Source organism: Nomascus leucogenys, chromosome 2 (genome assembly GCF_006542625.1).
Source record: "Nomascus leucogenys isolate Asia chromosome 2, Asia_NLE_v1, whole genome shotgun sequence".
Lineage (NCBI taxonomy): Eukaryota > Metazoa > Chordata > Mammalia > Primates > Hylobatidae > Nomascus > Nomascus leucogenys.
The window spans coordinates 153,889,589-153,902,598 of NC_044382.1; the positions used below are offsets into that span (position 1 = coordinate 153,889,589).

The window sequence follows — 13,010 nt, forward strand, 5'->3', positions numbered from 1 at the left end:
GGACAGAGCAGCAGATGCACCCGCGTCCTGTGCCGCCAGAACCGCAGCTCCCGTCAGCACCCGGGACAAAGGACAGACGTGCCCAGGGTGGGCCCCCCTCTCCACAACAGGATCCTGTTCTCCGTCAATCTGACTGTGGAGGCAGGAGCACAGGCCCCTGCAAGGAGCATTGGCACAGGCCGCCTCTGGGCAGCTTGCAGGGCTTGCTTTCGAGTGACGCGACACACGACCGTGGGCTCTCGCTCCCAGGCACGGAAGCACCAAACTGCCTGGCTCACCTGGGTCCATCTCCACCAAGGCCTTCCACGCCTCCATCCTGTGCAAGTCCAGGCAGTGCAGGTCGCTGAGGGTGACCTGGCGGTCGCCGGCCTCAAACATGCCCCCATAGACGTAGAGCACCCCATGCTTCACGGCCAGCATGGCGTTGGAGCGTGGACATGGCCCGGGTGCGGAGCTGCTGGCCTCCTCGGGGCTGTCTTCGTCCTCAGACTGGGGCTGCCCCGCCAAGCCTGGGGCGGCGAGCACCTGCTTAATGGTGACCACGGTGCCATCCTCAGCCACCACCTCCTTGACCACCTGCACAGGCCCCTGGGTGCCAGCTCCCCCACACAACGGCTTGCTACCACCTTCGGGCTCCTCTTTTCTGCCCCGCCTGCGTTTCTTCTTTTCAGACTTGGGTCCCTATTAATACACCGAGGGAGCAGAGAGCAGCAGCTTCAGTGAGGCAGGTGTCATTCCTGCTATGCCCACGAGGCCACGCGAGGGTTTGCGGGGACCGCCCACAAGCGTGGGGAGTGTGTGACCCAGGAGGGCGCAGTCCCCAACCTCCCTGGGTGCAGGCACTGGGCCACAGGAGCACGCTCCTGTCTCCCACTGGCCTCGCCGTTCACTCCTGGGCTGGGAGAGAAAACTCCCGAATGCGTGTCCTCACTGAGGGGCAGCTCCACACCTCCACTGAGAGGTGGACAGGCCCACCAGACCCCAGACACAGCGCACCAGCCCCACGGGCTCCGACGCTCACCTTGGGAAAACCCAATCACCCACAGTGCTGGCTCCCAGAAGGGCTGGGGAAGCCAGGCTGAGGGGCTTCCTCCCCTTTCCCAAGCAAGACGGATGGTCAGGCCCACAAGCCCAGCTCATTCACTACAAACGGCAAGCCAGAGAGGGGCCCTTCCTCACCAAACGTTTCTAAAGGGGAGCTCTCAGGTCAGGCTGCTTCCTGCAGGACAGCCGTCCGTCCCTCTCTGTCCCACTTCCCTGGCTGTGTTGCAAGGGTCGATCTGGACCCTTCTGTCACAGCCCTTGTCACTTTGTCACAAAACGCTGCCAGCTCACGAGGTGACATTTGCCAGGTTATTTCCCAATTTTCCAAGGATCACTACCTCCAGATCAACCCAAAGTCAGCTTCACATTCTAGACTTCCAAGGTCCACTTTGTGTCTGGACTCTGCAGCAGTGAGTTTCAAAAGGGAAAGCTCTCTGAGGTCCTCTGTAATCCTGGGGAATGTCAAGGGCCCTGAGATCACAGTTTGAGAACCGTGACACTAGCTGGGGTCAACATGCTCTCTGAAAAAAAGCCACAGGGGAAAGGTGTGCAGACTCTGCTTGGAGCAATTCCTTCTGAAGTAAAAGAGCGAGGCGGACTGTGGGTTCAGAAACGAACCCTCGTGTTTTCCCAATTTCCAGCCCAGGTGCCACCACATGTCAAGAGCAGCTCCAGGAGTTTGCAACCAACAGGGACCAGCCCTCCTTGGCCCTTTCTGGGTCCGGCTGACCTGGTACACTCGGAGACCCTGAGGCCAACTGGGGGATCCCCTTCTGGGGTCACCCACTGTTGTGCCTGTGCTGGGCTGGCCCTGGACAGCAGCTATGCTCACGCGGACAGTAAAGATGGTGCGGGAAACCAGGGAAGCTCAAGCGTCATAACACAGGCTGGTCCACACCAGGACCTCCAGCAAACCCTTCTCACACAGAGGGCCGGGGAGGTCCCGGGCACCTCAGCCCAGGGCAACTGACTTCTGAGGCAGCAGCACCACCAGCATCCAGGACAGACTGAGGGGACCATGACCAAGGGCTCTCCAAGCCTAGTCACCCAGGACACAGGCAGAGACGGAACCTCCGCCCCTCTTGAGAAAGCTCATGGGCTTTGGGGGCCCCGATATCCAAAGGTGCTGGAAAGAGGCAGCGGGGGCAGGGACCCGAGTTAGGGCCGCGCATCATGGCATGTACTACTCAGAGGTTGCACTACCTTCAGGTGTCCCTCAAACCAACGGTTCCTGGTGGCATCATAGAAGTACAGATCGTTGAAGAACTCGCCCGCCAGGCTCTCCTCCTCTTCCTCATCACAGACGCCCCCGAAGAACAGTGTCTGGTGATTCGGGGCCATGGCCACGGAAAAGCCAGACCGTGGAGTGGGCTTGACCCCCGAAGGGTTCATCCGAGTCCACACCCACTTGTCTGTCAAAAGAGAACAAGGAAGTGGGATAAGAACAGAAGGAAGGACCCTGAGAGCCAGCCCAGGACACGCCCAGGACCCCAGGTGCTCCCCAGAACAGGGTAAATGAAAACCATGAGACTGTGGGCAAAAACTCTGCTCCCTCTGCAGAAAAACAGACACCATTCAACACCCCTCGAGTTCCACCCTTCTCCTTAAGAGAGCTGGCATTCGACAGCTTTCCACACACCCCCAAGCACCTCTAAACTAGGGACAGCTTCAAGCCGCAGTGGAAAGGCAGGAATTGGGCAGAAGCAGCACACACGCTAGACACGCAGAGGGGGCTTCCGTGGGGAAGCCACCCTGCCCAGGGACCCTTAGCCCAGGGGGCTGAGTGGCCTGCACCAGCCCCCCCTTGGGCCTGCACAGGGACCCTCCGCCCTGCACGGGGATCCTTCGCCCGGGGGCTGCAGTGTGGCCAGCGAGGAGCCTTCGCCCAGGGTCTGAGTGCCTGCGCCAGACCCGCCTTGGGCTGCAGTGTGGCCAGCTCTACTTCAGGAGGGGTCTACGTTCTCTCTTGGCACGCGCCTATGTGACGTGCCAACCCTCACACAGAGCCCGATGTGCAGGAGATGTCCTCCCACCACTTCTAGGAGACAGAATGGAGATTTTCTTCCTCTAATGAACATTTAAAAAAAAACCAGCAGCAGCAAATGGCCATATTCTGTGTGGTGCTAGACGTCACCCACCCGTGCCCAGGTGGGCGTGGCTCTGGGGCCCCCCACCTCATTCCCACCAGCACACGACTGTGTTAAGGAACAGGGAAGACCACCACAAGAACTCGCCGCACAGGGCAGGATCTTCCCTGGTGACAGAAACCCACACACACAAGGCGTGTCGCCCCTCACCAAGATGCTTTCCTCCTGGGGGCTGAGGAGCGAGCACACAGGCTGAGGGCCGCCCTGGGGGAAACAGTCCAGCATCCAGGTTCAGGTTCACTGGGGTGTGAGCTGGAAAGTGACTGAAAGAAGGGGTCTGTCCTATCAGCCAGGGGTGCGGTAAGGCAGGGCCCTGGGAGAGGCACCTGGGTCTTTTGACAGGCAAGTGGGTGTGGACTCAGATTAACCCTTCGGGTATTTCTGAGGCCTCAGCCTCAGGAATATTAGTGCAAGGAGGAGGTAAAAACACTGTGCACAACGGTCCCCTCTCCTGGGGAGGTTGGAGAACTTGCTGTGGGTCACAAAAGCAGACCTGGCCTAGGCACTGGGTCTCCTGGGTCTAGCCCAGCCCTCCGGTCCCAAGCCACAGCCTCCCATGACAGAGCTGTCCCCTGGTTTCCTAACGGCACTGGGGACGCTAAACTCCACGGCAAACACCCTGGACCTGCGCCTCCTGGCATCACTCCCTTGCTCTGCCGCAGAACAAATGCCATTGTCTCCTTCGATTTATTACTTATTTTTTGAGACAGAGTCTCGCTCTGTTGCCCAGGCTGGAGCGCTGTGGCACGATCTCAGCTCACTGCAGCCTCCACTTCCTGGGCTAGAACAATCCTCCCACCTCAGCGTCCCGAGTAGCTGTAACTACAGGCATGCACCAGCACACCTGGCTACATTTTTTTTTGTTTTTTTGAGACGGAGTCTCGCTCTGTCGCCCAGGCTGGGCAAGATTGCAGTGGTGCAATCTCGGCTCACTGCAAGCTCCACCTCCCAGGTTCATGCCATTCTCCTGCCTCAGCCTCCCGAGTAGCTGTAACTACAGGCATGCGCCAGCACACCTGGCTACATTTTTTTCTTTTTTAAGAGATGGTGTCTCACTATGTTGCCCAGGCTGGTTTCAAACTCTTGGCCTCAAGCAATCCCCCCACCTCAGCCTCCCAAAGTGCTGGGATTACAGGCATGAGCCACTGCACCCAGCCAGTAACAAATGCAATTTTTTTCAAAATCAAGAAATTAATGATTGAGAAGTAGCAGCCCACCCCCTCCCCCCCACCCACGCTCCACACAGGCACGGCTTCTCCCGCTTCAGAGGCCTGTGAGAACAGACGGGCAGCCACTGGCAGGAAACGCTGCCAACAGTTCATCTCAGCGCATGACCCACGCCCAGGAACATGAAACGTGCCATGTGTAGAAGGTGGTGAGAGTGGCTGACGCATCCTGGGCCCTCTGGGTGCCAGAGCCATGTAAAGGGCTGTCCCCTAGGTCATCCTATGTCACCCTTTTAAAAAGTCCCAGAGAATGATGATTGTTCCCCTGTGCTTTAGTAAGAAAATTTTGATTCTTAGATCCAAGTTTAGCTAAAAGCTTTCAAAAATCTAGGCATTCTAACAGCCCCCTGAGTTCAGTAACTCAAGCTGACAGAGGCCACGGCCATTCTTGGAGGCTGTCCCTGTGAGGGCCAATAGCAGTCTCAATGATGACTTCTGAAGCTCTGTGGATGAGCAACACCGGCCCCTGGCTGGGCAACCCACACCCAGCCTGCCCAGCTGCTGCCCGCAACCACCCCAAGAGCGAGCCCCGTCACCACAGTGCCAGGCAGCCCCAGTGACTCCAGGTGGCTGGTACTCAAGGCCCAGGATGGTTCTCCCTTCGAGAGCGCGAGACCCTGGGAGGGGCCCATCGTGAGCTGCTGGGGGCACTGTGTTCACTGCTCCACAGACGGCTGTCTGCAGGGTAACAGCGCCTGTGCTTGTCAGTCAGTCCGTCATCAATGCCCCCAAAGGTGATTGCCCAGCAGACACCAGGGTTATAGAGCCTGTCCCACCCAGCCCACCCTGAAATGGGCCATCTCGGGAGGCCCTCCGCTGGGTGCAGGGGCTCACCGCCATCCCCACATCCAGGGGAGGGTGTGGGCTCCACCTCCCGCCACACACAGACCAGCCAGCTCCCGCCCTGGAGGCACAGCGCCTCTACCTTCTCTCCCGTCCTCCAGCTTCAGCAGGAACATGTCGGAGTGCCGCGTACCCTTGTCCACGTCTTTCTTAACTCTCTGCAAAGGAAAGGAATTGTGTGAGAGCCGGGGGCAGCTACAGTGGTTGCTTACAGACCCCCCAACCCTGTGGGCACATTTTGGATGGAAGGGGCTGGAGGCCTTCCCTGTAGACCAGCCACAAAGCTCCAAAGCCTGCAGCGTGCTCACGGCTGGCACCACCTGACAGGCTTTATCCCCTAATGGGTCCATCTGAAGAGGCCACCTTTCTAACGGCCACGATCACACAGTACACTGGAGTTCCTGTTGGAGCACGCACAGCTTCCACAGCAGCCCTGGTCTGTGTGGAAACCACCACAGGAGCCTCTGATACCATTACAGAGTCACTCTTTGTTCCTGATCCCGGTGGATTCCCACCGCCTTTCAAATAACACGATTCAGGCTTCACAGCAGAAATCAAGTTACTACTGCGTGCAGAGGGCAGCCACTGCCCACTGAAAGACTTCTCCAAGCTTCGAAAACAATGAGCTCCATGTCCCTTAACCCTTAGTCTTCGGCCTCAAGTGTGCCTCAGCCAGACCAGGCACACTGTTCCCCAGCACCCATGCCCTACAAGTCCAGATGCCACATCCCTTACCTGGGACCTAAGGTTGTGAGAGAGATAGCCAGCAAAATGCTCACCCTGGGTGGAGGGCCCCCATCCATTCCCATCTCATCTTTGCATTTGTCCGCACTTTAATTCTCTATTTTTAATACACTACTTTAGAAGTTTCGTATTTGCAGAAAATTGAGACGACAGAACCGACAACTCTCACACGCCCACACCAATGTCCCCCCAGCACGAATACCTTCCTCTCCTTGGCGCCCTCGTGACGGCTCAGGAACCGGCGCTGACCCGCTACCGGGGGTGCAGCCCACACTTCATTCAGAGCCCCCGGTGCTCTGCAGCTCATCCTGCCCAGGGATCCCATCGAGGGTCCCACTGGCCGTTTTGTCCTCTCGCCTACTCAGGTTCCTCTGAGCCATGAGCTTCTCCGACTCTCCTTGTTTCTGAGGACCATGACGGCTGTGTGGATGGCTCAGGTGTTTCTAGAATACCCCTGTCCTGGGACTGTCTGCTATCTTTCTCATTAGACTGGGGTTATGAATCATTTGGACGACCCCCGGAGTGAAGTGCCCATCTCATCACGTCCCATCAAGGGTCCACACTATCAACAGGACTCATCACGGTGGATGCTGACATCGACCGCCTGGCTGAGGTCGTGTATGAAAGTTTCTCTTCAGCGCTATGTTCTCACGGATATTGACACAGACTTCGGCCATGCTACTGTGGTCGCAGGGGTACTGACACAGGCTTCGGGCACGCTCTGTGTCTCGTGGATATTGACGGAGACTCTGGGTACACGCTATGGTCTTGTGTTTTATGTGATCTGGGTACGGGAGGACTTTGGGGTACACCGGCTATGTACTGGGTCTGGTCTGTGGATCTGGGACCTTTTCATGGATACTGATGTAGACTCTGGTGGCTGGGTACGAGCGGGACGCTATGTCTCATATGATGTAGATTTACTATGTATGGATACTGATGAACCTACTCTGGATGTGACTCTGGGTACGCGCTATGTCTCATGGATACTGATGGATCTGGGTAGCCATGGATACTGATGTAGACTTTGGGTACGCGCTATGTCTCATGGATACTGATGTAGACTCTGGGTACGCGCTATGTCTCATGGATACTGATGACACTCTGGGTACGCGCTATGTCTCATGGATACTGATGTAGACTCTGGGTACGCGCTATGTCTCATGGATACTGATGTAGACTCTGGGTACGCGCTATGTCTCATGGATACTGACGTAGACTCTGGGTACGCGCTATGTCTCATGGATACTGACGTAGACTCTGGGTACGCGCTATGTCTCATGGATACTGATGTAGACTCTGGGTACGCGCTATGTCTCATGGATACTGATGAACACTCTGGGTACGCGCTATGTCTCATGGATACTGATGTAGACTCTGGGTACGCGCTATGTCTCATGGATACTGATGAACACTCTGGGTACGCGCTATGTCTCATGGATACTGATGTAGACTCTGGGTACGCGCTATGTCTCATGGATACTGATGTAGACTTTGGGTACGCGCTGTGTCTCATGGATACTGACGTAGACTCTGGGTACGCGCTGTGTCTCGTGGATATTGACGTAGAGTTCAGCTATGCTCTATCACCACCCATCTTTGTTGCTCCGGTTGTTCAACAACACACAGCTGCCACTAGGAGCCTTTACAGCTTCTCTTGGTCCCTGTGACTTGCACCATCTTTGTGGGTTTCTTTGAGCACCTCCTTAGGCTCTGGCGCCATAAGATGCTCAATTCCTCCTATATCCTCCCTGCTCAGGCCTACGATTAGCCATTTCTCAAGGGAGCCCTGGTTCCCTTTGTTGGAGAATGGTCTTAGAAACCAAGAAACCGGGGGCCGGGCGCGGTGGCTCAAGCCTGTAATCCCATAACTTTGGGAGGCTGAGGGGGGCGGACCATGAGGTCAGGAGATCAAGACTAATCCTAGCTAACATGGTGAAACCCTGTCTCTACGAAAAATACAAAAAAATTAGCTGCGCACGGTGGTGGGCGCCTGTAGTCTCACCTACTGGGGAGGCTGAGGCAGGAGAATGGCATGAACCCAGGAGGCGGAGCTTGCAGTGAGCCAAGATCTCGCCATTGCACTCCAGCCTGGGCGACAGAGAGAGACTCCGACTCAAAAAAAAAAAAAAAAGAAACCAAGAAACCAAGATTTGCTGTAATCCCAGCACTTCGAGAGGCCAAGGTGGGCAGATTGCTTGAGTTCAGGAGTTCAAGACCAGCCTGGGCAATGGCAAAAACCCATCTCTCCCAAAAAATAAGAAAATCAGCCAGGCATGGTGGCATGCATCTGTAGTCTCAGCTACTCCCAACACTGAGGTGGGAGGACTACTTGAGCCTGAAACGCAGAGGCTGCAGTGAGCCAAGATCATGTCGCTGCACTCCAGCCTGGATGACAGAGTGAGACGTCTCAAAAATAAAAAAAATTGAAGAGACCAACATTTGGGAACTGGATGTGTAAACTGCTACGGGTAGTGTTGTTTCTAGGCCCTCCCATCTGGTAGAGCAAGGAAATATTTCTTTATAGTTATTTTTCTTATAGCTAACATGTACTGTATTTACTATAATGGAAGAAAAACATTTTCCTTTTGAAACATGCAAATGATCCACTGTCCACAGAGACTTCCTATTTCCACCTGGGCCTGAGTGTCCTAAAACTAACAGGGCTCCACATTGGCCATATGGAGAGCGATCTCAATCTCAGGAAGTGAAAACTGAGTCTGGGTCTCTTTTGTTCTCCTTCTGGAAACATCTGTGCAATTCAAGTGATGCAGTTTCTGCACATTACAAACAGTGATTGAGACTAGTCTCTTTTTGTAGCAGGTTGATAGAAAATGGCTGTCATTTCTGTGCCTGCTTTTCCAAACCCAAGGGCCTAGCATTTTTGGGTACTGAATTGACACCCAGAGACTTCATCTGCTGAGGGGACAAGGAAGGAATTCAGTGACGTCTCTATTTGTCATCAGAAACTCAAATCGCTGCTTAGCTTCAGCAGGTCTCTGTCTCCTTGTAGTACCCTGCATCTGTCTATGTGAACTGTCTTGTTTTGATGACAGCAACATTTTCTTCTTAGAATTAACAGGCTATGGGGGAATGTTTTATGCTACAATATTTAAGTACTTTCCCTTCAGACCATGCAATCCAGAAAGCTGGAGCACTTCACACGGCCTGCTCTGCTCACACGGGTCCACAGGTTCCTTCCGGCACACAGCTGGCTGGCCACACCCTCTAACAGGGCCCATGGTTCGACCTCCCCAACAGCTTCTAACTCCTCCTTCTACAGCAGTTTCTTTTCTTGAAGTGTTGTGACTTTTCCCAAAATCCAACCTATCTGTCTTCAAAGAAAGTAACAGACAGCGGCCTTGTTGCCCTCTGTTTTTCTGGATCACCTGTGCTCAAGCTCTATTAGTGTACATCAAACCAGCTTTACATTCACATAGTTAAGTCTTTGCACAAAAACCGATTCAGCTACGCTAAAGAAGTAAACAGAATCTGCATGAATTTTTGGAGAAGTTAGACTTCATTCTAATACATTATTGCTGGAATGCAAAGCCATCTGAGAGAGAGATCAAGTGTCAACATGGAGGGTGAGTGCAACAGGGCTGGCTCTGGAATTACGTAGCATCCGGCTGAGACCCCAGAGCCCAGCACAGCTGAGCCTGAACGTTTTGGGGAGCACCAGCCACACACGCCAAGTCCCAACGGGCCCCCACCTCCCGCACAATGTAGTACAGGCCACCTAGCTTAGCCTGCAGCCACATCCCCTGATGAAACCCCACCTCCCGCAGAAGTACAGGCCACATAGCTTAGCCTCCCCACCCCTGAACCCCCCCTGCAGAAGTACAGGCCACCTAGCTTAGCCTGCAGCCACATCCCCTGATGAAACCCCACCTCCCGCAGAAGTACAGGCCACATAGCTTAGCCTGCAGTGAGTCCTCAATGCAGCCGCTTTGGCTCACCTGGCTGTCGGCTCAGACGCTGACCCATTTCAATCATCAGGAGAGCAGAAGACACTCAGGGCTGCCCCAAGGACCCCGTCACCGGCTCAGGTCTGGTCACAGAAGGGGCCGGTGGTGCAGTGGTAGGTAGATAAAGGTGCTCCGTGGCCAGGGAGCGTGTATGGGAGGAGACAGCCAGACGACTGATCCTGGGAGAAGACAGTGCTGACGGCAGCACCGATGTTCACCGAAAGCACACTCAGGCAGGGAGAGGGTGCCGGTTCCAAGCGGACCTGTGTGAACACGGAAACCACGGGGGCCGCTCCTTCCCACACCACTGAGACTGTCCATCCAGGCGCCCGGAGAAGACTCCTAAACCACCTTTGCCAGACGCGGGTCCAGCGGCCCATCAAGAGCACAGCTCGGGCAAGCAGCGACCGCACGCACCGTGCCCTCCTCACCTCACACAACCACAGGCGATGAGCCCCTGCGGAACCGCAGCACCACATCAGTGCACAGGAGGCATCTCACGTTTCGCGGGGCTTGGGAGAGAGGGACCCACAATGAGAGGACCCCCGCCCAACCACCTGTCGTGAGAGCAGCATGAAACGGCGCACCCCCTCTAGGCAGGGCTGCTGCTAAAATAACACCCTGTCGATTACGTTTAGCATCACTTCCAACAGCATGACTTCTTGTCAGCTTCCTTTTGAAAACTGCTTCAGAGAAGCTGCTCCAGAAGCGCATGCATGTCCCCTGCCACAGCCGCAGGCTCTTTGGAGACACTGCTGTCAGGACCGTTTCTGCAGATCCAGCCCGGGGTCCCCACCATGCCTGCCTCTCCAGTCACTCAGTCCTTTCTCCTGGAACCTGGTCAAGACCCTCTGCGTGTCTGAACCAGGACAAGGCCCTGCCTACTTCTATACCTGAAGCTGGGCCCCAGGGCACCTTCCCATCCACATCCGAGACCACCTTCTTAACGGCCAACGGCCACTCAACACCCCACAGCCAAGACTTCTTCCCGTCGCTTTCCAAGACTGAACATTTTCAGCTTCGCCATTAAAAAATACACCTAGAAGGCCGGGCATGGTGGCTCATGCCTATAATCCCCGCACTTTGGGAGGCCGAGACGGGCGGATCATGAGGTCAGGAGATCGAGACCATCTTGGCTAACACGGTGAAACCCCGTCTCTACTAAAAATATAAAAAATTAGCTGGGTGTGGTGGCGGGCGCCTGTAGTCCCAGCTACTCCGGAGGCAGGAGAATGGCGTGAACCCGGGGGGTGGAGCTTGCAGTGAGCCGAAATTGCCCACTGCACTCCAACCTGGGGGATAGAGAGAGACTCCGTCTCAAAAAAAAAAAAAAAAATACACCCAGAAACAAGTGTGGCCACAGGTCTGTGTGTACTGGAACATGAGTAGGAGCCGCTGTCGCGCCCAATTCCCCAGCACGAGACAAGCTGAGCCACCGTGCAGCCGGTGACCTGGGAGAACTGGTCACGGAGCTGAGGGGCCCGGTTGGCACAGAGCTCTGACTCCGAGGTCAGCCGGGATCTCCCAAGTCACACAATCCACACTCGCAACAACTCTGTCTGCTTCCGGTCTTCCAGGAGCTCAGCTCCCAAGTGGCAAATGAAAGGACGCTCTGGCCTCTGCCAGCATGCTCCACGGCCACGCGGAAACAGTGAGGCGTGCAGAGAACAGCCCTCTCCTGGCTATGCACGGACGTTATCTCCTGACCTCCAGGCACACGATGACGACTGAGGTCAAAACGCAGGCAGGAAGCAGGGCCCCGTCCTCAGCAGGACTCAGCCCCTGGCTGCCCACGTGTCCATGGAAACAGACCACTAGGTGATAAACCTTCCACCGTCGCGCCCCCACGCTCCCCATCCAAATGCCATTTCCAAAGAGCTACGCTCGTTCCTCGGTTCTCTAAAGGAACGAGAATTCCCCCTCTCTGGAAGCTCCCACAACACCGGAAGCACATACTAAGGACTCAGTCTTTGCACACGTGAATGTTGCTGCGTCTGTTGTCCCACAAGTTGCATCTCTTTTGTTGGGATACAAGTCATCGTAGTCAAAGCACTAGCTGGACCCAGACTGACTGGGAATTTATAAAACCTGGTTACGATACTGACCAAAGCTGCCAGTTCTTCGTGGCAGCGCAGAGCCTGGAGGGTGTTTCAAGTCCTCCCAAGGCTACTCAGATGCATCTCCTGAGGGAGCCTGGGATGGGATCTGGTTATAGGAGGAGGAAGGAGGGCAGGTGTCTGTGAGTTCCTCTTCATCTACAGGCAGGTTCAGCCCCAAGGTCAAGGCTCTGAGCACTACTGTCCACTTCATGAACCCGAGCTCTTCACATGTCAAACTCTGGAGCCTTGCCATGCAGAACCAGGGTCAGAATGCCTTCATCTGATCAAACACTGTCAAGTACGCCACTGTCCAGGCACCAGGCAAGTAAGTGGACAAAAGTCTGGCCTTGTGAGACTCTCTTCTCCAGGCTGAGAGACGATGGCCAAGTCTGTCTCCAGCAGGGAGGATGGTGAGCAGAAGGACAAGGACTCGCAGGGGGATGGAAGCTGGGGGCAGCCCTGCTAAGACGAGGACCATGGGGGTTCTGCATGGAGGAGACCTGGCCTGGCTTGCATCTCTGCAGGTCACTCCAGCTGCTGCACTGTGGTGTGATCCTGAGAGCCCCAGGGAGGCGCCAGCTCTGGCAGGAAAGTGCAGGGCATGGCAGTGGGCAGGGGTCAGGCACTCCCCAAGCCACCTCTACTTGCTCAGTGAAATGTGAGGTGAGGGTGGGTGGTGGGTGGCAGGACCTCCTGGGAGCATGGACGGGGCCTGCGTGGGGGAGAGGCGTGTGCCCACAGTGTGTGGGGTCTTCTCTGGCCTGGGCCGCGCAGCAGCACAGCACAGCACAGCTGGGTCCTGCCAAGAGGACAGAGCATGGGGGGTGGGGGTGTAATGGCGCCAGAGCAAGGACGAGCTTCCCCCCGTCCCAAGCTCAGGTACAGGCCATGTACCAAAGTTTCTATCAGTTCTTGCAGACTGCCGCTTCGGCCACGGCG

At 55.7% G+C, this 13,010-nt stretch overlaps 1 protein-coding gene across 13 annotated transcripts in view; it reads right to left on the reverse strand.

Moving 5' to 3' along the window:
- The window catches only part of KLHDC4 (kelch domain containing 4), a 62,341-nt gene that overhangs the window by 6,419 nt on the left and 42,912 nt on the right, over nt 1-13,010 (reverse strand). For 6 of the 13 annotated variants that reach the window (XM_030819883.1, XM_030819882.1, XM_030819888.1 and 3 more), the window contains exons 8-10: nt 5,343-5,418; nt 3,342-3,443; nt 2,248-2,456 (exon numbers count right to left, since the gene is read on the reverse strand). In XM_030819883.1, coding sequence (XP_030675743.1) covers nt 2,248-2,456; nt 3,342-3,443; nt 5,343-5,418 — 387 coding nt within the window. Of the gene's footprint in view, nt 1-278; nt 682-2,247; nt 2,457-3,341; nt 3,444-5,342; nt 5,419-13,010 lie in introns of all 13 variants that reach the window. The other 7 variants (XM_030819861.1, XM_030819864.1, XM_030819855.1 and 4 more) reach the window with 2 other exon arrangements.